Source organism: Oncorhynchus kisutch, linkage group LG28 (genome assembly GCF_002021735.2).
Source record: "Oncorhynchus kisutch isolate 150728-3 linkage group LG28, Okis_V2, whole genome shotgun sequence".
Lineage (NCBI taxonomy): Eukaryota > Metazoa > Chordata > Actinopteri > Salmoniformes > Salmonidae > Oncorhynchus > Oncorhynchus kisutch.
Genome location: NC_034201.2, coordinates 40,288,199 through 40,313,392, shown reverse-complemented (window position 1 = coordinate 40,313,392; position 25,194 = coordinate 40,288,199). Strand labels below are relative to the sequence as shown.

Below are 25,194 nucleotides of genomic sequence, written 5' to 3'. Positions count from 1 at the left end.
GGATGAGCTGCACTACCTGAGGCACTTGTGTGGGTTGTAGACTCCGTCTCATGCTACCACTAGAGTGAAAGCACCGCCAGCATTCAAAAGTGACCAAAACATCAACCAGGAAGCATAGGAACTGAGAAGTGGTCTGTGGTCACCACCTGCAGAACCACTCCTTTATTGGGGGTGTCTTGCTAATTGCCTATAATATCCACCTGTTGTCTATTCCATTTGCACAACAGCATGTGAAATTTATTGTCAATCAGTGTTGCTTCCTAAGTGGACAGTTTGATTTCACAGAAGTGTGATTGACTTGGAGTTACATCGTGTTATTTAATTCTTCCCTTTATTTTTTTGAGCAGTGTATATAACTTGTCTAGTTTTCTGATCATATTGGAACTCCCTGCTGTAAGTTTCTCTGGTTGTCTTTGTCTAACATTTGCTAATATTTTAGATATTCAAAAACCTACAGTCAGCTTGCATCTGTAAAAGTTTGAGGGTCTTCTAAAACAAATTGCCATGAACTCTCAGCTACATTTAAGACTGCGTTACTTACATAATCGACTTAAAACTAGGATAGCTTTTATCAATATGTTAGTAAGAAAGAGCTTGGCATTATTTGAAGGGTTAATAATGATCTTACTTCCCCTTTACCATTTTGAAATGGGCCAATCTTATTTATTTTTTAAAATCCATTGAATGTATAAGCATATTTTTATTTACCATTATATTTAACCAGGAAGGGCTCATTGAGATTTGAAATCTCTTTTTCAAGAGCGTCCTGGACAAGATGGGCAGCACCAAGTCATTACACAATTACAGATGAACAACATGAAAAACTACAGGTCATCGAGTAAAAAAACATTAAATTCACAAGAGTATAAAAAAATCATAAAACAGCTAATTAAGAACCATTGACAGGTCAGGGAATCAGCCTCAATCCTTCATCAATGATTTTAAAAACAATCGGGACAAGTTCTTCCAGTTTAAAAGTATTTGTTAAGGCGTTCCAAGCCAGTGGCGCAGAGTACATAAAAACCCTTTTACCAAATTCTGTTCGGACATTTGGAACAGTTAGCAGGATAAAGTCCTGCGAACAATTCACTCTCCCAAACTGCTTCTGACTGTCCACCTTAATTTTTATATTTAAAGCATCGGAAATAGTATTTCTCAAGCTGTGTTAATGGATTTGCTCAAGTCATTAATGTCCACTTAGGCCTAGTGTTTCCATTCGGAGAGTGGCACACATCCTGCTGCGCGCAGTTGAGTGGTATCCTCAGATTTCAGCCGTTGTCGTCTCTAACGGTTTTCCAGGAATTTCATTTTCAGGCTGCCTTGGCTTGACAATGAGCAATGGAGTGGGCAAAAACAAACAGAACTGGGATCAGGCTAAAGTTGACTAGGTGTCGGCTATAGACCCTTTTCACGTACACGAGACACAGATGCAAGTGATTCTTGGCGGCAGTAAGAAGGCGGCAGGTAGCCTAGCGTTTAAGAGTCCTTGAGCAAGGCACTCAACCCTAATTGCTCCTCTTAATTCGCTCTGGATAGGAGAGTCTGCTAAATTACTAAAATGTCAAATATAAAGCCATCGCCATTTGCGCCCATTCAACAGCCTAGATTTACATTTTTGATACTTCTAAACAAAAACTTTTTGGGGGTTCTCATACACTTACAATTATGTTTTGATTCTTTCTTGAACGTCGCTAAGATTATATTTGATTGTGATCTTTGCAAAATAACTGTTTTGGATGCAGCTGCAGTTAGCTAGTATGCTAACGCTCACTGATATAGGCTGTAGCGAAAGCTAGCCAAAGAGCCATTTTACTGGTTGAAGTGTTTTTTAAAAGTATAATGCGGTTGATTTGCAATGTTGACACAAACATATTAAGCAGGACATTCATAAGAGCCTTAAAATCCAATTATAATCCAGAATTAGTTTGAAATGCACTCCTACGTAGAAGCTTTTTATATATAAGAACTCACCCTTCTGCCACCAACATGCGTGCATCGCCCTTGTGCTGCAATGTTTCTAAGCACAGAAAGTGGTCTATTGGTCTAAAACTCTCATTGCATTCAATTAGCCTACTGGTCATAGACAATTATTAAAAAAAAATCTGATTTGATAGGGCTATTTATTGGTTAGGGCCTTTGAATTAGGCTAGGTTCTGGTTTCTTCCACTTCCACTCATGTAGGTCTAGTTATTACCACCTCTATGCAGACGACACCATTCTGTATACTTCTGGCCCTTCTTTGGACACTGTGTTAACTAACATCCAGACAAGCTTCAATGCCATACGACTCTCCTTCCGTGGCCTCCAACTGCTCTTAAACGCAAATAAAACTAAATGCATGCTATTCAACCGATCATTGCCCGCACCTACCCGCCCATCCAGCATCACTACTCTGGACGGCTCTGACTTAGAATACGTGGATAACTACAAATACCTAGGTGTCTGGCTAGACTGTAAACTCTCCTTCCAGACTCACATTAAGCATATCCAATCAAAAATTAAATCTAGAACCGGCTTCCTATTTCGCAACAAAGCTTCCTTCACTCGTGCTGCCAAACATACCCTCGTAAAACTGACCATCCTACCGATCCTTGACTTCATCATCTATAAAATAGCCTCCAACACTCTACTCAACAAACTGATGTAGTCTATCACAGTGCCATCCGTTTTGTCACCAAAGCCCCATATAGTGCGACCTGTACGCTCTCGTTGGCTGGCCCTCGCTTCATACTCGTCGCCAAACCCACTGGCTACAGGTTATCTACAAGTCTCTGCTAGGTAAAGCCCCTCCTTATCTCAGCTCACTGGTCACCATAGCAGCACCCACTCGTAGCACACGCTCCAGCAGGTATATCTCACTGGTCACCACCAAAGCCAATTCCTCCTTTGGTTGCCTTTCCTTCCAGTTCTCTACTGCCACTGACTGGAACGAACTGCAAAAATCACTGAAGCTGGAGATTCCCATCTCCCTCACTTGCTTTAAGAACCAGCTGTCAGAGCAGCTCACAGATCACTGCACCTTTTCATAGCCCATCTGTATACAGCCCATCTATCTACCTACCTCATCCCCATACTGGTATTTATTTATTTAGCTCCTTTTGCACCACAGTATCTCTACTTGCACGTCCATCTTTTGCACATCTACCATTCAAGTGTTTAATTGCCATATTGTAATTACTTCGCCACCATGGCCTATTCATTGCCTAAAAACCTGTTGTGACTAGGGGGCAGTATTTTCATTTTTGAAGAAAAAAAACGTTCCCGTTTTAAACGGGATATTTTGTCAGGACAAGATGAATTGACAGCTTAGGATAGAACACACTCTAACGTTTCCAAAACTGTAAAAATATTGTCTGTGAGTATAACAGAACTGATGTTGCAGGCGAAAGCCTGAGAAAAATCCAATCCGGGAAGTGCCTCCTGCCTCCTTTTTGAAAGCGCTGCGTTCCAATGAGTCACTATTGAGCAGTGAATGGACTATCAACCAGATTACTCTTTCTCCGTATTCCCGAAGGTGTCTACAGCATTGTGACGTAGTTTTACGCATTCATGTTGAAGAATACCCGTAAGCGGCTACATTGCGCAAGTGGTCACCTGATGCTCCCAGAGAGATTCTCGCATAAAATAGCCATTACTCCAATCGGTCCTACTGAAAAACGAATTGTCCCGATGGATATATTATCGAATAGATATTTTAAAAACACCTTGAGGATTGATTATAAACAACGTTTGCCATGTTTCTGTTGGTATTATGGAGCTAATTTGGAATATTTTTCGCCGTTTTCGTGACTGCAATTTCCGGGTTATTTCTCAGCCAAACGTGAAGAACAAACGGAGCTATTTCGCCTACAAAAATAATTTTTTGGAAAAAAGGAACATTTGCTATCTAACTGGGAGTCTCGTGAGTGAAAACATCCGAATCTCATCAAAGGTAAACGATTTAATTTGATTGCTTTTCTGATTTCCGTGACCAAGTTACCTGCTGGACAAAATGCAATGCTAGGCTATCGATAAACTTACACAAATGCTTGTCTAGCTTTGGCTGTAAAGCATATTTTGAAAATCTGAGATGACAGGGTGATTAACAAAAGGCTAAGCTGTGTCTCAATATATTTAATTTGTGATTTTCATGAATAGGAATATTTTCTAGGGATATTTATGTCCGTTGCGTTATGCTATTTAGTGTCAGGCGATGATTACACTCTTGCATGCGGGATGGGGAGTCACTAGATGTTTTAACTCTCTTATTTGACCTTATTTGCACTCACTGTATATAGACTTTGTTTTTTCTTTTGTTTCTACTGTATTATTGACTATGTTTTGTTCAGTCCACGTGTAACTCTGTTGTTGTATGTGTCGAACTGCTATACTTTATCTTGGCCAGGTCGCAGTTGCAAATGAGAACTTGTTCTCAATTAGCTTACCTGGTTAAATAAAGGTGAACAATTTTTTTTTTTAGGCCTGTGTCGTCATATTGCTGATAAAAAATGTCTGAAGTGTGTTTTGAGCAGGGCTGACCCATCTACTAGTAGATAATGGGCCCTACTTTAAACACATTGCTGCTAGTTTACCCAGTGCTCCAGGGCATATTGGGGGAGGGAGTTTGTTGATGGGAAAACAGACTTTGGTTGGCTTTGGCATCCTCAGTCATGAAGACTTTGGTTGGCTTTGGCATCCTCAGTCATGACATCACAAAGAGGTGAGGCTCAATGGCATAACATATCCTTTTATGGAACTAAATGGACTGTTCCATTTTCCAGGAAGAGGTTGTTGACACTTTCCATATTTTTCCTCCTAAAGTGTAGGCTAAGACATTTACTAACGTGATTGTTCCACTATTTTAGACCCAGGCGTATGTTTTGCTCCTGTCTATTCATCTTCCTTTGATTGTCTTTTTACTCTATTGATTTTGTTTAGAGTAGATGAATTAGTTTAGAAGGGCTGTTTTTTTTCTTCTGGTCTACTGCTGGGCTTGTGATGTAAAGGCACACTTGATGATCTTGTCCTAGCACAGTGATAGGCATGTCATTCCATCTTGTAAGAATTATTCTCTGTTAAAAGTATTTCCTTAATTAACATTTACAAAGACCCGTAACCTCTTGTCAGTACTATTTTGCGTTACTGCATTACAACTAATTTATCCCAATTATATATCTCAAACGCCTACAAGAGTGTATGACACATTGTGCACTCATGCAGGCAACCCCCCCCCCCCCCATCTCTCTCACACACAGAGCCTCCTTTCAACTTCACCTATTGTCCCCTGCCTTTGGCACACCCGCTGTTCGGCAGGGTGGTATCTCCCGTGAACTAGCAGTAACCTCCCTCTCCCTGAGTCAGATTTATCTCTACTCCAAGGAATTACTGTAATGTCCGCTGTAGATCAGGAAACCCAGTTTTGAGAACGTCTCCTCGTTAAAGGAATACTACCAAAGAGCAGACTGGCAGAGCATGACAACACTTCTGAATCCCCTGGAGTTTCACTAAATCCCCTTTCTAATGTTTCAGTGGTTTGTGCCCTGTTGCCTCTGTCAGGGTAAGCAACACAACTAGTTGGTTTCTCTTGTTGGTTTTCCATCTACATTTCCTGTGAAGAGAGTTTGTCTAGCTGTTGTGCTAGTCAGACTGTCACCAAACTTCATTATCAAATTGTGATAGTTGGCGATATGAAGGGTGGAATTGTCAGTTTCTCAAAGAAGCATGGCCCTAAACTCATGTTAGTGTATCGGTTTGTCATATAGAAGTGAGTTCAGGAAGCCTTATTACCAGTACAGTAGGTCTTCTTTGGTAGCACAGCTTTTAATCTTTTTTTTATCAGTACTAAAATATGAGTAAAAGGAACCTTTTCAAGGTAACACATTACACACAGGTATAGTCTTTCATGTTTGGTAGCAGTGTCTTCAGTATTAGTAATATATACTGAACAAAAATATAAGCGCAACATGCAACAATTTCAAAGATTTTGCTGTGTTACAGTTCATATAAGGAAATCAGTCAATTGAAATGAATTCATTAGGCCCTAATCTTCACATGACTAGGAACACAGATACCTTAAAAAAAAGGTATGTATAAGTATAAAACCAGTCAGTATCTGGCGTAACCACAATTTGCCTTATGTAGGGAGACTCATCTCTGTCGCATAGAGTTGGCTTTTGATTGTGGCCTGTGGAATGTTGTCCAACTCCTCTTCAATGGCTGTGCGAAGTTGCTGGATATTGGCAGGAACTGGAACACGCTGTTGTAAATGTTGAGCTTGAACACCCCAAACATGCTCAATGGGTGTAATGTCTGAGTATGCAGGCCATGGAAGAACTGGAACATTTTCAGCTTCCAGGAATTGTATACAGAACCAGAATTGTGACATGGTCCTGTGCGTTATCATGGTGAAACATGAGGTGATGGCGGCAGATGAAGGGCACGACAATGGACCTCAGGATCTTGCTACGGTATCTCTGTGCATTCATATTGCCATCGATAAAATAAAATAGTGTTCGTTGTCTCTAGCTTTTGCCTGCCCATACCATAACCCCACCGCCACCATGGGGCACTCTGTTCATAACGTTGACATCAGAAAACTGCTCACCCACACGATGCCATACATGTGGTCTGCGGTTGTTAGGCCGGTTGGATGTACTGCCAAATAATCTAAAACCACGTTGGAGGCGGCTTATGGTAGAGAAATTAACATTACATTCTCTGGCAACCGCTCTAGTGGACATTCCTGCAGTCAGCATCCCAATTGCACACTCCCTCAACTTGAGACATCTGTGGTGTTGTGTGACAAAACGGCACATTTTAAAGTAGCCTTTTATTGCCCCCAGCACAAGGTGCACCTGTGTAATGATCATGCTGTTTAATCAGCTTCTTGATATGCTACACCTGTCAGGTGGATGGAATATCTTGGCAAAGGAGAAATGCTCACTAAAAGGGATGTAAACACGTGTGCCTGTAATTTGAGAGAAAAAAGCTTTTTGTGCTTATGGAACATTTCTGGGATGTTTTATTTCAGCCCATGAGACATGGGACCAACACTTTACATGTTGCGTTTTGTATTTTTGTTCAGTATAGATCAGATTAAGCTGGTCCACGTGTTGCTACAGTGTGTTGTTTAGTGGAGGCGGCTGAGGGGAGGACGGCTCATAATAATGGCTGGAATGGAGTCAACGGACTGGTATCAACCACATGGAAACCATGTTTTTGATGTGTTTTATACCATTCCATTGACTCCATTCGAGCCATTACTATGAGCTGTCCTCCCCTCAGCAGCCTCTACTGGCCCAGTTTCAATTTAAAGGAAAAATCCACTCAAACTATATTTCTGTTTTTGTTTCACTGTTGATACGGTCCCAAAGTGTTTGGCATGTCAGCAGTGAAGTTTTCAAGATATTAGACTTTCAAGAAGCGAAGTGTCACTTGCCACCTCATCAACACTGCTTTTTGAAAGTCCAATATCTTGAAACTTGACAACTGACATGCCAAACATAAGTCAAAGTTAAGTGTAAGGCCTCATTCCAGTGTCATGTATTTTATTGGCTTGTTGATTACCGGTATTTAATTGATTTTTTTAATTTAATCTTTAACTAGGCAAGTCAGTTAAGAAAAAAGGACGGCCTACCAAAAGGCGTCCTGCGGGGATGGGGGCTGGGATTAAACACACATCACGACGAGAGACACCACAACACTACGTAGAGACCTAAGACAACAACAGCATGGCAGCAGCACAAAACATGGTATAAACATTATTGGGAACAGAAAAAAGCAAGAAGCTAGAGACAACAATACATCACGTGAAGCAGCCACGACTGTCATTAAGAGTGTCCATGATTTTAGTCTTTGAATGAAGAGATTGAGATAAAACTGTCTAGTTTGAGTGTTTGTTGCAGCTCGTTCCAGTCGCTAGCTGCAGTGAACTGAAGAGGAGCGACCCAGAGATGTGTGTGCTTTGTGGACCTTTAACAGAATGTGACTGGCAGAACGGATGTTGTATGTGGAGGATGAGGGCTGCAGTAGATATCTCAGATCTGGAGGAGTGAGGCCTAAGAGGGTTTTATAAACAACCACTGGGTCTTGCGACTGGTATACAGAGATGACCAGTTTACAGAGGAGTATAGAGTTCAGTGATGTGTCCTATAAGGAGCTTTGATGGCAAATCTGATGGCCAAATGGTAAAGAACATCTAGCCGCTCGAGAGCACCCTGACCTGCCGATCTATAAATTACATATCTGTAATCGAGCATGGGTAGGATGGTCATCTGAATCAGGGTTAGTTTGACAGCTGGGGTGAATGAGGAGTGATCACGATAGAGGAAACCAAGTCTAGATTTAACCTTAGCCTGCAGCTTTGATATGTGCTGAGTGAAGGACAGTGTACCATCTAGCCATACTCCCAAGTACTTGTATGAGGTGACTACCTCAGGCTCTAAACCCTCAGAGGTAGTAATCACACCTGTGATTACTACCTCTGAGGGGCATTCTTCTTACCAAACCGCATGATCTTTGTTTTGGAGGTGTCCAGAACAAGGTTAAGGCCAGAGAAAGCTTGTGGGATACGTTTAACACAAAATCCGTGGAGGGGCCAGCTGAGTATGAGACTGTATCTGCATATAAACGGATGAGAGCTTCCTACTGCCTGAGCTATGTTGTTGATGTAAATTGAGACGAGCTTGGGGCATAGGATTGAGCCTTGGGGTACTTAGCCGGCACACAGGAATGCACAGGTGCCATTGAAACCCGTAGTAGGGTTGTTAATGCTCTCCAGATAATTTTCTTTAAGCCCCCACTTGCCTCAAAATATACAGCAGGTCATTTAATGGGATGAATATTGAGGGGAGCTTTTACTGAGGGCCAGGACATTTGTATATCTGATCAGTCAGCTTTGTCCCACTGAGTAAATGAGTAGTATGCATCTATAAATACTAATGACAGCATTCCCTAATCCTTTTCTGAATCCTTTTAGTTAGGCAACACCTGCTCCTTATCTGAAGGTCTTTGGGAAAACGTTGGTAGGTTTTGATTTACCTATCTCCTGTTCCTCATTATTCGGACCATACGCTAAAAGGCCACGTGATGGGGTCGAATGTGTTGATGATACTGAATGGTATACATTTTGTTTTAATGGTGGCCATTGTAAAGAAGCAGTTTAATGACAGTACCAGTTATGACTTTTGACACTTCCCGTTCCTGACATGTATGGTTAATGGAAGGTATAAAACCATCTGCTTTCAGTGATGACTCAACCCTGTAGCGTATAGTGTATTGAGCAGTCAGCGAATTGCCATAGGCCTTATGTAGCCTAGTCTAACCAGGAAACAGTAAAACAGCACACATGCTGTGTTTTGAGTGGAGGTGGGGGACAGGGTTATCTTACTGTCATCACTCCTTAAATCATTGTTCTGCTCTTCACTGCAACAGAGAGGCCAGGGTAGGCCTGCGTATGTCAAAGTGTGGGCATATTTTTGGGAAACTACAAACGAACCTTAAAGTTAACTTCATGGAGATCTCTAATAGATCCCACTGTTCAGGTGATGCCTGCCACCCCTTATCTCTCGTGGGAGGATTTTATTAAAACCACAATAATAGAACTCTGGATTCTAATGTGTACACGTTTTCCCTGGGATTCTTGCAGTGATGATTTACCAGCCGTTAGTAGAAATTATGTTGATGGTCCTGTTGGCAGAATGTCTTTTGGCCATATACATTGTACATTTTTTTTTTTCATTTAGCAGACGCTCTTATCCAAAGCGATTAGGGTTAAGTGCCTTGCTCAAGGGCACATCAACAGATTTTTCACCTAGTCAGCTCAGGGATTCGAACAAGAGACCTTTCGGTTACTGGCCCAATACTCTTAACCGCAAGGCTACCTGCTGCGTATAATGGCCAAAAGCTTGTTTTCACATGCCATCAGAAATATTATCTACTATACTGCTATAGATGAAGACAAATGACGAACAACATGAAATTATGATTTGTTGTATATTTTTATTGGCTTGATATATTGGAGGGTGGGTTATGTACTGTAGAAAATTGAAGTGGGTAGTTAAGAAGCAGTGTACGCAGATAGCCTAGCTGTTCAAATGCTAATTTCATTCTATTGACTTAACTGTGTTATCTCTGTCCCACAGTTGTTCCAACATATACCATAACAAATGGTATAATTTTGATCACCATGAATCATTGTAATAACTCTATAGACTTGTTTAGATGTTCTAGTCCCCTTTTAAGCCATTTGGAACATGCCCTTCCCCTAAGTTGTTGTATCAGTATTTCTTTGTGTACTCTGCAGTGTCACTTGGTGTTTTTTCATGTAGACAGAAGTATTTGGAAGCTGCCATTTTCTCTTCTCCACGCTTAGTGACTGTGTCTCTGTTGTTAGCAACATGAACCGTGAAGACCGGAATGTGCTCCGTATGAAAGAAAGAGAAAGGCGAAATCAAGAAATCCAGCAGGGAGGAGAGGCCTTTCCAGCTCACTCCCCTCTCTTTCCTGAACCTTATAAAGTTGTAAGTTTATTTTGTTATTCATTTTGTTTTGCTTCTGTCATTTAGTTAACTATTGGAGTTCAGACTTTTGTTTCTCCTATAGTCTTAAGTATTCCCTTTTCTATGATTGATTTGCAGGATTCATTGATTGATAACTCTTTTTAAAACAGAGAAGACCTTACTTGTTTTTATATCTGAACAGTGGCAGGGAGAGAGTGAGGTAAGTGCATTGTTTGGGGGAACTGCATCAGCTGCAGGTAATGTGGGCCCAGGGCTGTTGCTTGCTGCTCAGGGGGAATTTAAGGCCCAGGCCTCGCTGGCTGAGGTGTCCTGCCCTCGCTGGCTGAGGTGTCCTGCCCTCGCTGGCTGAGGTGTCCTGCCCTCGCTGGCTGAGGTGTCCTGCCCTCGCTGGCTGAGGTGTCCTGCCCTCGCTGGCTGAGGTGTCCTGCCCTCGCTGGCTGAGGTGTCCTGCCCTCGCTGGCTGAGGTGTCCTGCCCTCGCTGGCTGAGGTGTCCTGCCCTCGCTGGCTGAGGTGTCCTGCCCTCGCTGGCTGAGGTGTCCTGCCCTCGCTGGCTGAGGTGTCGCTGGCTGAGCCCTCCAGCCCTCGCTGGCTGAGGTGTCCTGCCCTCGCTGGCTGAGCCCTCCAGCCCTCGCTGGCTGAGGTGTCCTGCCCTCGCTGGCTGAGGTGTCGCTGGCTGAGCCCTCCAGCCCTCGCTGGCTGAGGTGTCCTGCCCTCGCTGGCTGAGGTGTCCTGCCCTCGCTGGCTGAGGTGTCGCTGGCTGAGCCCTCCAGCCCTCGCTGGCTGAGGTGTCGCTGGCTGAGGTGTCCTGCCTTCGCTGGCTAAGGCCCTTTTAGTTCATCTTTCCTTCCTTACTCCTCCTCACAAAAGAGCCTGAGGTAAGTGCATAAACCCCCTGGCCCCTTTTGTCCCATCAAATTGCTAGGTCATTGTGGGCAATAAACAGTCCACATGTAAAGGAGACCTGCATACTGATATCTGTAGGATGCGTGTATGGCACAGTGCCCTATCATATCGCGGTTCAGTAGTAGATCAAACACTTATTGATGTTGATGCTTACCAGGCCTCTGTAGTCAACTAAACCACTGGTTCCCAACCTTTTTCGGTTACTGTAACACCAACCTAATTTTGTTCTGTCCATAGTACCCCTGAAGACCCCCCCCCCCCCCCCCAATGTGCATTTTGACCAGTAAGCCTATGGTGTCATGATTCTTCCCAAGTATCCCCAGGGGACCTAGTACCCCTGGTTGGGAACCACTGAACTAAACAACAGTAACGTTGGTTTAGGGATGCACGTTCACCATGAGCACTGATGTGGGCCGGAGCTCTCAACCCGCCAACTCAATTATTTCAGCCTCTGGCTGAGTCTAATCTTTGCCACTAACCAGATTTAAACAGAGATTAGTGGCTCCTCTCTTAGCTAGAGGACCCATGAAGGACGGCTTGGAATGCATCCTGACAGGTAGCAAATGGAAAGGTGAGTCCTACCTGGAAAGCCAAGTCTTTTGCCCCCACATAGTGAAAGGTAAGCAGCCGATTTGCCGATTTAAGAATAGGACCCAGGGAAGTGGCTCTCCCACCGTCATCCATAGACAACCATGGCAGCCGTGTTGTGTTCAGCAGTTTTTAGAGCCCTGGGTTCACTGTTTACCCATGCCGTTACAAAATGAGGTATTTAATGTAGAAATGGGAAACATCAACTGGCTAACTTAAACTCCCATCTTCTCATCTGGGCAGTAGAATGCTGCTTTGTGATATTTTCTAGAGAGTTAAGTGACACGAGTCGTGACCAGTAGTATTCATGGTCAAGTAAAATTAGTTTACTTTGTCCTCCTCTAAATTCCATGGCTCTTACTTTAAAGATCCATTTAACAAAGCTGCCATTGAAGTTTTACATTTTTACACTGCTAGAACAGATGCAGCTCAGCTTTCCCCAGTCAGAAGAAAAATGCTGATCTTAAATGTCATTGTAGAATTACTTTAGGCCTGTTGTTTTTCTCTTTGAAGTATATTGCTCTCTGATGATATCATTTTTGAAGTGTTCTCCTGAGCACTTTGTAAATGTTGTTTTAAAACTGGTGCATGAATTGTAAAAGATAAGGTTAGATGTGACCTTTTTTGCTTTCTTGTTTGCTACCAAAAGCCCTTCTATCAAAGTGTAGGCCTTGCATGGTGTCACACTTAGGCATTGTACACAAACAACATATTGCAAGGCAACCCCCAATCACTAGTGTGAATGGGATCTTTTCTCCTTTCCTCACAAGTGCTGTCTTTCCATCCATGTCAGACAAGCTCTGTGATGCACATGTTCTTACATTTCCTGTTACAGATATTGGCTTGTTTTTCTCACCCCACAGCTTGTATGTGTCAGAAAGAATTGGTTTGGGGCCCCCATATGAAATTGGATATGCGCCACACTCTGTGGTTTACCTCTTGTCATCTGTAGTGGGAGTGATTGATTAACCTCTAGTGTAGCCATGGAAGGGACTTATCTCTCTATGCAGATGGACCCCAATGGTCGTGAGGCGACTGAATAAGCCAATCATCCCTGATTAGTTGATAGGGCTCTCTTCAATATTGATTAAGCTTTTAGAGGGCTAATAGTTTTTTTTATGTTATAAGAAACATTGAAGGATCTCTTGCCTCAAAAGAAAAAAAGGGTTATTCGTAATTTGTTTTGTCACAATAAATACGTTTGGGTAGCATATTTCATTCATGTGCAGTGCCTTCGGAAAGTATTCAGACCCCTTGACTTTTTCCACATTTTGTTAAAGCCTTATTCTAAAATGTATTAAATACAAATAAATCCTCAGCAATCTACACGCATCCCTCTTAATGACAAAGCAAAAACTGTTTATTAGACATTTTTGCAAATGTATTAAAAATAAAAAACAGATGCTTTATTTGCATAACTATTCAGACCCTTTGAATGAGACTCAAAATTGAGCTCTGGTGCACCCTGTTTCCATTGATCATCAAATCAAATGTATTTATATAGCCTTACATCTTTGAGATGTTTCCACAACTTGATTGGATTCCCAGATCTGGGGAAGGGTACCAAAAAATGTCTGCAGCATTGAAGGTCCCCAAGAACACAGTGGCCTCCATTCTTAAATGGAAGAAGTTTGGAACCACCAAGACACTTCCTAGAGCTGAGCCTGATGGTCACTCTGACAGAGCTCTAGAGTTCCTCTGCAGAGATTGGAGAACCTTCCAGAAGGACAACCATCTCCTGCACTCCACCAATCAGGCCTTTATGGTAGTGGCCAGACGAAAGCCATTCTTCAGTAAAAAGGCACCTGACAGCCCGCTTGGAGTTTGCCAAAAGGCACCTAAAGACTTGTAGACCATGAGAAACAAGATTCTCTGGTCTGATGAAACCAACATTGAACTATTTGGCCTGAATGCCAAGCGTCACGTCTGGAGGAAACCTGACACCATCCCTACGGTGGAGCATGGTGGTGGCAGAATCATGTTGTGGGGATGTTTTTCAGCAGCAGGGAGGCAAAGATGAACGAAGCAAGATCCTTGGTGATAACCTGCTCCAGAGCGCACAATATCTGACTGGGGCGAAGGTTCACCTTTCAACAGAACAATGACCCTAAGCACACAGCCAAGGCAACTCAGGAGAGGCTTCGGGACAAGCCTCAATGTCCTTGAGCGGCCCAGCCAGAGCCCAAACTTGACCCGATCGAACGTCTCTGAAGAGACCTGAAAATAGCTGTGGAGCAACACTCCCCATCCAACTTGACAGAGCTTGAGAGGATTTTCAGAGAAGAATGGAAGACACTTGCCAAATACAGGTGTGCCAAGCTTATAGCGTCATACCCAAGAAGCCTCGTGGCTATAATCGCTGCCAAAGGTACTTCAACAAAGTACTGAGTAAAGGGTCTGAATACTTAGGTAAATGTGATATTTTTATATAAATTAGCAAAAAAATGTCTAAACCTGTTTTTGCTTTGTCATTATTGGGTGTTGTGTGTGTGTGTAGCCTGATGAGGAGAAACAACAAATTAATACATTTTAGAATAAGGCTGTAATCTAACAAAATGTGGAAAAGTCAAAGGGTCTGAATACTTTCCAAAGGCACTGTATTTGACTACGTAAATTAATTCAAGGCCTTAACTGCTGTCCTGAAGGTGATCCTCTCTCTTTCTCTCTCTGTTTTTGTCTGTGCAGTCCAGCAAAGAAGATAAACTGTCCAGTCGTATCCAGAGTATGCTTGGAAACTACGACGAGATGAAGGAACCTATCGGAGACACAATTCCAAAACTCGGTGGCAAACCCTCAGGCTCATCCTCCGAGGAGAAGTCGGGCCAGTCTCTATTTGGGGAGCAGCGAGGCAGCGGCCAGAACAGTAAATGGACTCCAGTAGGCCCAGCGGCCAGCACCTCGTCCTCCCAGTCCTCCAAGAGATCCAGCCTCCAGGGCAGCCACAGCGGTAGCAGGAGTAGCCAAAGACACGAGCGGGAACACAAGAAGACCAGTAAGCATGGCTCAGAACACTCCAAGTCCCACACGTCCAGCCCAGCCAAGGGCTCCCTGAGCTCCAGTCACTCCCGTTCACTGGGCGCTGAGCACCACGGCAAAGAGCGCTACCGCTCCAAGTCCCCGCGCGAGCGCGAGGCCAACTGGGACTCCCCATCGCGTGTGCACACGTCCTTCCCCAGCGGCCCACACTCCAGCCAGGCCTTCCCCCCTTCGCTTATGTCCAAGCCCAGCTCCATGCTACAGAAGCCCACAGCCTATGTGCGTCCCATGGATGGCCAGGAGACGGTGGAGCCCAAGACCTCGTCAGAGATGTACAGTGGCCAGTCCCACAGCAGCACCATGGGGGAGATGAAGTCTAACGGCAAGGCTTCGCTCTCCAAGCTCAAGATCCCCTCGCAGCCTGTTGAGGTAAAAACACAGAACTAGACTGAGTAGAACATTCTACAGAATAAAACTTGTTTCATTACAATGTAATTATGTTAGCATGCCACGTAATAATTTACAAGATGAAAGATGACACACTAATAGTTGTTGTTTTACAAGCCATTTTTTAAAAACTTTTCTTACAGTGGTATGATCTTTGTTATTTGTAGGGTCCCATGACTGGGGATGCTAATTGTGTTGATGAGATTTTAAAGGTAAGTATGTTTTTCAGATGATAACATGTATTGTAAGAAATGCACGTTTTTTTTTCACCCAGTCATTAAGGTCTTCACTTTTACCTTTTCTATTTTTACCTCCAGGAAATGACTCAGTCCTGGCCCCCTCCTTTGACAGCCATCCACACCCCCTGTAAAACGGAGCCTTCAAAGTTTTCATTCCCTTCCAAGGTCAGACTGCAGAGCAGGCCTTAGTGACGTACAGAGGTTGAGGATTATTCAAATATGAGAATTTCCATCTCTTGCAAAGATCTGAATTCAGCCAGCACTATTTTTGCCCTAGTCATTGGTACAATATGTCAAATCTATTTTTTCATGGATTTGTTTTGGGCGGGGGGGGGGGTGTATATTGGAATGCTCTATATATAAATGGTAAATAGTTTAACACTATAGCACAATCAATAAACCGCTGTTTTGTAATATAATTGAGCAGTGTAGTTTATTTGACTTATAGTGTCTCTGTATAATCTAAACATTTCTTGACCATGTCTCACATTTAGGACACTCAGCATGCAAGTTTTCCAGGTGCACACAGTAAGTATTGCCCAGGACTTTACATACAAGATAAGTCTCTCGCATCTTGAACCTCTGGATACAGGTTGAATTCACCATTGTCGTAATGCTCAAGAGTTCTCATCTCACCCTTCCTCACCTCCAGAGAGACAAACCAAAACGTTGAGCATCCACCAGTCCAAGGCAGCACCATGCGACGGGGATCAGGCCAAGTGAGTGTCCCTCCCCTTCTCCTTGAACATTATGGTTAGCTGCCAGCTGCTTAATGATCCAGACAGGTGACACAGTTTCTCTCTCCAAGCACTTTGTCTTTTCATGGCTTTGACATAGACTCGCAAGCATTGAGGGACACAGAATAGGAGCCTTATTGCTTAGTTCTCCCAATAGTTGTTTGTGTGATAAAGAAGCCATACTTGGTGTTAATGTGTAACATACACGGCCTTGTAATGTTCCAGTAATGTTCTGCTGGAGGATGACCTGAAGCTCAGCAGTGATGAGGACAGTGATGGAGAACATGACTCGGCCAAAAACGCTTCCAGAAACGCATCGGCAAGGTAGTGGCTTCTCAGACTGAGACCCATTGGATCTCACATTGTTGATATGATTCTCCCTACTCAGAACTGAAAAGAAATGCTAGAAGAATAGCTAACTATTTTAATGTGTAACTACTAACTGATGATGAAGAACAGCCCCAGCTTGCTGTCCACTAACTAACTGCGTGTCTCTGTTCCACAGTAACAACAGTAATAACAGTGAAGGAGCAGAGCACTCGCGGGACGACTCGAGCAGTCACAGTGGCTCAGAGAGCAGCTCTGGATCAGACAGTGAGAGCGAGAGCAGTTCCACGGACAGCGAGGCCAATGAGCCACCTCGCCCTGCATCACCAGAGGTAAGCCTGCTCAGACCTTTAACTAATCTCTTCCCTTTGACCTATCATTATTAATAATAATAACCAATGACAATTGTTCCTGCTCAGTACAATTATCTTCTTGCAGCTGACCTGTTGACGAGTGCAGAATATGCTTTTGTAGATCCCAGTCTTATCTCCACACTTCTCCTCACAGCCTGAACCAGCCACCGCCAATAAATGGCAGTTGGACAACTGGTTCAAGAAAGCTAAGCAGTTCTCTCCGGCCTCCCCAGTGGACAATAATGTACCCACCAAGTACAAAAAGGAGGGGCGGGACCAGAGCTCAGGCCGGGGATACAGCGGGCAGGGAGGGTCTAAGGACTCAGGGGTGCCCACACCTAGCAGAGACCTAAGAGCAGCACAGAAGGGTTCCGAGAGCGGCCGTGGCCGGCAGAAATCCCCGGCTCAGAGCGAGGGTGGCGCAGGCCAGCGCAGGACGGTGGGTAAAAAACAGCCCAAAAAGTCTGAGAAGCCCCCTGTGGTGGAGGAGCCTAAAGGGGGGCTAAGGGTGGAGAGTGAACCTGCTCCAGAGATCCCTCCCCATCGGCCCAAAGCCGCCACTAAAGGCTCCCGCAAACCCAACATCAAGAAGGAGCCCAAGTCCTCGCCCAGACCGGCTGTTGACAAGCGCAAGAGCAAGGCGCCCATCAAGAAGTCCAGGAAGTTTGTGGACACGGACTCTTCCTCCTCAGAATCAGAGGAGAACGACAGCATTCCTTCGTTGTCGCAGACCCCCAAGTACACAGAGAGCATCAGGACTCCAGTGTGTGTGTTCTCGCCTATGGAAGAGAAAGAGCTGCTCTCTCCTCTCAGCGACCCAGACGACCGCTTCCCCGTCAGGCAGCAGCAGGGGCTCATGGTGAAGATTGACTTGACCCTGCTCTCCCGTGTCCCTGGACGGCCTTACAAAGACCTAGTAGAGCCCAAAGTAGAGAGGGACCGCTCCGTGGACAGAGACAGCAAGGACTTCCAGAAGATGCCCTCTGAGAGGATCTCTAGTAAGGGCAAGAGGAAACACAAGGTATGTCCTGCCACAGCACACGCTATTCATGTCATGTTTGGACTTGACTTTGGTTTACTATGCAAATTGGTGAAAAAGATTGCTATGACAGGGTACGTTAAGCTTGAATGTCAATTACTTTTGGCCGTCTTCCTGCAGTTTATAAGCTACAGTTTGAAGAGTGATGTGATATTACATGTTCAGCTGATACCCAGTCTAGTACCATATCTATCTATTTTACAGCCTTTCAAATGCACCCACAATAAATCATCCTTTCCTCTCCTTTGTTAATCAACTTAGAATGAAGACGAGAACACCAAGTCTGATAGCAAGAAGTCCAGACTTGAAGACAAATCCTCATCTCACCACAAGACCAGCAGCAAAGAGTGAGTATTTTCATCCAAACAAAACATCACGTTGTTAACTTTTAAACTCCAACATTGTGAACATTGAATGGTATCATTGAATGGTATCATTGATAAACACCCACACCAGGTCTAAGAGGGTCATGGACGCCAAGGTGAAGGAGGAGCCAGTGCCCTCTCCCTCCATATCAGGGTCAGGAGGGCTGCAGAGGACGCCCAAGGCAGAGCATCAGAGCCGCAAGCGGACGGTCAGCCAGTCATCCACCTCCCTGTCCAGCGGGGCCAGCAGCGGCAAGGAGGGAGGCCACAGCACCAAGAGCAGCTCCACTTCCAAACACACAAAAGGCGGGGACAAGCAGGCCAGGAGCACCCGGGAGGGAAAGGTCTGTGTGTGTCAGTCTAGTCTAGCTGTCTGTCCCACTGTCTTGCTCTACTAGACACAATTTTATACAAACGTGCGTACATGTCACTGGAGTGCCCGTTACCAGCTGAACTGAGTATTAAGCTGGCTCAAATCTCGCACAAAATGTCCACCCACTGCCATGCCCTCCAAATACATTTGGGAAGGACACAAATATGACATTTATAGCTCACCACTTTCACCACTGCGTGATTTGTTATATGGTCATATAAAATATCCCTTATAGGATTATAAACTTTTTTTGTTGTCTCTGCAGGAGAAATCGTCAAAGGGCTCTGATAACCAGGTTGCTGTGCCACCACTCTCCTCGGACGGCTCAAAGTCCCTGAGGTCAAAATTGGTGTTTGAGGACAGGTAAGAAGAGCCACCTCCTCTCCACTGTGGATAACCTGCTGTTAGCCAGTGTGTAGAGCTGTAGTTATAGGGTTGCCTTTGATGTGAAGCCCCTGGGATGTGCCTGTGTAAATAAAACAGGCCGCTTAACATGGCCTAGTATCTTCACCCCCCCCCCCGCCTATATATTGCTGTGTAGTTCGTAGAGTCTATTGGAATAGTTAGGGGGGGAAAGTACTTCATTTTTATGTCATTTTTCGAAGTACAGGAAATAATTGCAAAAGCTGACGGGCGAACCTGTTTTGTTTCAGGATTCACTCTGCCGATCACTATTTACAAGAGGCCAAGAAACTGAAACACAACGCAGATGCTCTGGTAAGAAATAATTGCATACGTATACAGTATGTTAGCTGTTATGTGAAACCAAGAGTATGCTTACTGTTTTTCCATGAAAAGCTTGGGAATTTAGTCATTATTTTGCACACGCTCTGAAATCGGAACAGTTACAATGGTTTTACTGTGTAGTGCTTTTACATCATCTTATTGGCTCCTCTGGCTACTGAAAGTGGAGCAGCTAGAGTAGTTATAATTGTCCACACTTGGTATCAATAGTGCACCCTGGGGATTATCATCAGATGCCTAAGTGCATCTCACTGCCCTTATTGGGGGACTGGATGCGGTCTCGTCCTATTCTACACTATCCAGGGAACCCATTAACCATGTTTGAAATCTACATAATGACATTTCAAGACAACCAACATTTTAATTTCATCACAAGCACTGGTCATGAAGCATTCCCCTTGCTACTAACTGTCCCAAATTTGAGTGAGAGAGAATCAGTTGCTTAAGAGCCAGTTTTCATAATGTGTGGTGTTCCTGTGTGCAGATGGACCGGTTTGAGAAGGCTGTGTACTACCTGGATGCTGTGGTGTCCTTTATTGAGTGTGGAAATGCACTGGAGAAGAGTGCCCAGGAGGCTAAGTCCCCCTTCCCCATGTATGCCGAGACCGTGGAGCTCATCAAGTAAGAACAAACTTCTCTACAACATGTTTTAACGTCATCATTTCAGTATCAAATAGCAAATATCTTCATGGTAGCAATTACATTTCTTAGACACCATAGACCCAGCATTGCATAAATGGACAAATTATTCACGGAATTTACAGTATTAACATTATTATTATTATTATTATGAAACATTAGAATGCTGGGAACCAGTCTTTAAGGTGTCTCGTTGTGTGTGTGTTTTCAGGTACACTATGAAGTTAAAGAGCTACATGGCCCCAGACGCTACGTCAGCAGACAAACGGCTAGCTGTGTTGTGGTAGGTGTCCTGACTCATAGCTTGATAGATTCCATTTAGAGTGTCTGGACTGGAGCGTCGATGTTCCCCTGCTCATTGAGTCACTGCTTATGCTCATTCATCCATCTCTCCCTGCCACTCCAGCCTGCGTTGCCAGTCCCTCCTCTACCTGCGACTGTTCAAGCTGAGAAAAGAGAGTGCACTGAAATACTCTAAAACACTCACAGAGCATCTGAAGGTAATTTATTTTCCTTGGTGCAAGTTCATAGGTATTGTGATATTGTCTCTTGAAATGTGTGTTCCTTAAAAGAAGTGTTGTATGGATGGGCAGAATGATAGTCAATTTGCATTGCTTATATTTGTTTAACAAATGGCAAATGTTTGTTCTGCATTTCAATTTGTTTTTCAGAATTCCTTGAGCAACACCCAAGCTCCCTCTCCTGGAAAGGGAAGGTGAGACATTTCATTAGTTGTATGCTGTCTTGAGACTAACAGTCTTCTTAAATGTATTTCACTTGTCAATGAATGGTCTCGACGTTATCCTGAATCATCTCGTTTTGAGCGGTTGCGATTCCCCCGCTTACCAGCCATCTATCTCTCTCTGTCTCCCAGTAAAGCGGCAGGCATGCCCTCGCCAGTCTCTCCCAAGCTGTCCCCAGGTAGTGCTGGTAGCTACTCGTCAGGCACATCCAGCGGCAGCTCCTCTGTAACAATCCCCCAGCGCATCCACCAGATGGCTGCCAGCTACGTCCAGGTCACCTCCAACTTCCTGTTCGCCACTGAGGTGTGGGACCAAGCAGAGCAGCTGTCTAAAGAGCAGAAAGGTACCTGACTCGTTTGCTCTCTTCTGGTGGGGGGGTCTCCTTCTTTCCTATGGAATGTATACAGGGGTGTTAGTCCAACTTCCAAGGTATGAATATCCTATCTACTGCTTGTTTAAGATGTTATATTAGGCTCCAGGATGAATCCATAATCTAAATGAAACTAGCTCTGGACGTGTTGACCTGGCAAGCCATTCCTGGGCTAGAGGTCTCTTAAGTGTTTACCTTGCTCACGTGTTATGTTATGTCTCCTGTCTGTTTTGTAGAGTTCTTTGCGGAGTTGGACAAGGTGATGGGCCCTTTGATCTTCAACACCAGCAGCATGACTGAACTGGTGCGCTTCACGCGGCAGGGCCTACACTGGCTACGGCTGGACGCTAAGCTCATTCCCTGAAGGACACTATACGCTCCACACACACACCGTCCACCACAACGCACCGCTGCCCCTCCATGCACATGTGAACTTATCTGCCTCAGACATATCTATAACACTGTGTCCATTTGCTACACCAGCTTGCCAAAAACACTGAGCGATATGGAGCATCTTGCACCTACGACTGTCCGACACGGAGGAGGATTCCAACTGCACAGATCTATTGGTACATTCTAGCTATATCCACTATCAGCGTTTTCCTTTGTCATATCTTTGGATTGTGCAAAGGAAAGCCATTTTTCTATTTGGCCCAATGCCTTTGTTGAATTATTATATATGAAACACACTAAATACATTTTATTCTATAGGCTATAAGCACATTATTCACATTCGGCTTTTAATGTGTTATTATTTTTTACCAAAGTACCTCCCTCAAACCAAAGGTGCTTTAAAACTAAGGTCTGTCTCTTATCTTTTTTGTGCCTTGTATCAGATATACAGGGAACTAGAATATACCATATGTTGAAATGCAGATCCAGCCAGACATTTTAAAGAATAATTTTAAGCTTCCAAACATGATTTTGGAATAGTACTGGACTCAAGCTGTGATCAGTGGGTTGAAGGCTGCACTGATGGTGTGTAAAGTGACGAGAGCTTGGATTGCCTGACAGATATCCCTGACACATACACACATTACTCTAACAGTTGCCATTGAAGAAGAGGTAGCTTGCGGCTGACCATATTAGAGTTAGCCTGTGATACACCATTCAATTGATTTTGTTGAAGTTACTTTCATCGTTCTGAAGCACCACAATATATTTCTTATCTGTCAATGAGTTCTTCCTATGAATTGCCCTGTGAGATGTTCATTTCTAAACCAGATGTTATTGTTCATTTTATTCCTTATAGATCTGTACTGGAAAGGGTTGCTGTTAGTGTATTTTTTTAAGGCACAGCAGGGTGTGGTTGGTATGGCAAATGTTATCCTTGGAACACAATGTAATTATTTGTATAGTTTCTGCAAAAATTGCCCAGTGAAAGCAGGAAGTTAGTGCAAGGAATGACATAAATGCACTCGCATTTTAAGACCACAATTCTTCTAATAATTGATGTAGCATACACGTTGGTGGTGCTCATTAGCCATACGCAGATTACATGAGTGTTATATTTCAGTCGAAAAATACATGGCCAATATAGATTTTATTTATGTACCAAGCAGTTGCTCTGTTCAAAGTGCTGTTCAAACTTTCAGATTAAAATGATTGAAAACAGGGTTGAAAGAGCTATGAGATGCAAAGTATTTCTATTGTATATGAAAATGTCATATTTAAATGTTTAAAAGTGATTACTGGGTTCTCTACATAGTATAATAGTAATTTGTGTACTACAAAACTTAAGTAATCTATGGTCTATATATTTATGGTACAGGTTATATAATATAACAAATTGCGCTAATGTAGTGGTAAACTGGCCTAATATTTACGTGTTCTTCTGTTACTTTGTATTGTCAGCAAGGCAAATGTGGACATAAGTGATTTTGAACAGGAAAATGTACTTAATTCATAAGTGGTATTGTGAAGGACTTTTCTTATTAGCCCACTTACAGAATACAGATGCTGGAAACACTAGTACCTTTTTCCCCCTCATTGGCTCCCTTGTCTTTCATTTGGGGAAAACTGTTATTTCTTCTTACACTCAAAGAGTAGAGGAAGATTGTTTTTATCTATGCAGGATTTTTTTTAAAACTAAAATCTTTAAATCATTTTTGGGCTTTTAGTTTGAAATCAGGAATTTCCGCTGTTGTTTTTAACTGTCGGTCAAAACCTGTTTGGTTTGACAGAAATGTCCAATGCTTTTAGCTTGTGCATCATGCTTGTCCACTGAGTTACTGGTATATGTGTATATATAGCTCTGTTTTAGTAACCAAACATGGATGGCTTTATGAAGCCATTTTATACCTTAAGCTGGAGGCCACTTTTCTCATAGATATTCCTCTGGGTGTGCGTGCTCGTGTAGCCACTCCTATGTTTTCATACACTGGTACACTTTTAAGTACAGCTTCAAGGCTTGTTCAATATATTTAGATGTACAAAAGATGATTGGGATCATTTTAACACTTCTTGTAAGTCTTTCACTCATATTTATTAGTTTTTCTGCCCCTTTCTATTTTGTGTAGAAGATATCGTAGTATGGGTTGTTTTGTTACATTTAAATATGGTCAGTATAATTAGTTATAACTTGAAGACATCCAGGGTAAAATAAAATGTTATGAAATTAAATAGAGAGACGTAACACTTGCATGTTGCTATTTAAATAGAAATTTGTACAAATTGTATATAAAACAATTCATTTAGGGAGAATTTTTACTACAGTTAAACATTTGTATTGATGCATCTGTGTCATTTAAGATAGATATGCACATTTGTGAACATCTGTGAGCTTTCTTTCCAAAATGTAAGCGATGACACAAGTCTTTGAACCATATCAATCATTTTTGTTACTGTATTGTATGCCATGTCTCCTGCTCACCACTCTGTCATTATCATTGTCATCATCATCAATGTCTTTAGAATCAAGTGCTAATGTATGTTCTGTATTTGATATGGAGACATGTAAATCCATTAAATGTATATTGTTGATCAGATTGAATGGAAGTTGGCGTGAGATGTTTTTTTTCTTTTGATCAACTGTACATCTCTACTGCATGTGAGAAAGCTGTTTCCCTTTTGAAATGGATCTGAGATGTCTTTTGAATGAGAGGTATTTCTCTGTTAAGCAGTTGTAGAAGTTAATACAGTGTGTTGCGCTTCATTTTTCTCAGACCATCAGCATACAGCAGTCTAAATTGGGTTAGTTTTAAAATATTGAGAACCGATATATATATATATATTATGGATGCAATATTAAGTAATGGTACTCTTTTGAGGTTGTTATTCAAACTTGGAATAACATGTCATTTAAAATTGTGAAGTATTACTTGTTACTAATGGGATTTGATTCTGTCTGAATATTCTTTGTATTTTGCCTTATTGAGAATAAAATATATATGGTATTTCAATTTACATGTTTCCAATACATAATATCAATATACAGTACTTGTAATTTAGTGACACAGGGCCCTTTCTGGTCTCTGGCTTCTTAATTCCGCAAAATGGTACGAAGCATCATCTGGATGTGTGCAACAAAAGTTCAACATTCACCTGCTACCATTTCTGTCAAGCCCTGTACCCCTACAGAAGTTCACTTTTCTCATTGACTTCCCAAACCTCGGCCTTGTCGCAAGCTTTTTCTTAAGTCTCGCGATGTTGCACCTCTGAGTTTAGAAACGGATTATATTGCAATTTCTTGACCCCATACGGTACTACCTTTTGATTATAGCATCAAATTCATTAAAACCCGGTCATATAAGATATATAAAATTGTATTTGTGTATTGATTTGCTCATACTTGATTCCTGTTATCAAAATATGTTGACGGTCAAAAGTAAAACACATTGCCGAAATGTTGA

At 42.9% G+C, this 25,194-nt stretch overlaps 1 protein-coding gene across 2 annotated transcripts in view; it reads left to right on the top strand.

The window, feature by feature from the left end:
* The window catches only part of LOC109872743 (AF4/FMR2 family member 4-like), a 30,078-nt gene extending 5,334 nt beyond the window's left edge, over positions 1–24,744 (top strand). Inside the window, exons 2-20 of one of the 2 annotated variants that reach the window (XM_020464045.2) lie at positions 10,373–10,499; positions 14,677–15,396; positions 15,582–15,626; positions 15,732–15,818; positions 16,148–16,181; positions 16,306–16,372; positions 16,616–16,714; positions 16,896–17,049; positions 17,225–18,091; positions 18,371–18,456; positions 18,566–18,818; positions 19,113–19,210; positions 19,501–19,564; positions 20,076–20,212; positions 20,442–20,513; positions 20,637–20,730; positions 20,902–20,945; positions 21,105–21,316; positions 21,580–24,744. In XM_020464045.2, coding sequence (XP_020319634.1) covers positions 10,377–10,499; positions 14,677–15,396; positions 15,582–15,626; positions 15,732–15,818; positions 16,148–16,181; positions 16,306–16,372; positions 16,616–16,714; positions 16,896–17,049; positions 17,225–18,091; positions 18,371–18,456; positions 18,566–18,818; positions 19,113–19,210; positions 19,501–19,564; positions 20,076–20,212; positions 20,442–20,513; positions 20,637–20,730; positions 20,902–20,945; positions 21,105–21,316; positions 21,580–21,707 — 3,384 coding nt within the window. In that variant the 5' untranslated portion in view covers positions 10,373–10,376 and the 3' untranslated portion in view covers positions 21,708–24,744. The remainder of the gene's footprint in view (positions 1–10,372; positions 10,500–14,676; positions 15,397–15,581; positions 15,627–15,731; positions 15,819–16,147; positions 16,182–16,305; positions 16,373–16,615; positions 16,715–16,895; positions 17,050–17,224; positions 18,092–18,370; positions 18,457–18,565; positions 18,819–19,112; positions 19,211–19,500; positions 19,565–20,075; positions 20,213–20,441; positions 20,514–20,636; positions 20,731–20,901; positions 20,946–21,104; positions 21,317–21,579) is intronic. The other variant, XM_031807890.1, reaches the window with a different exon arrangement.
* The last annotated feature ends 450 nt before the right edge of the window (positions 24,745–25,194 follow it).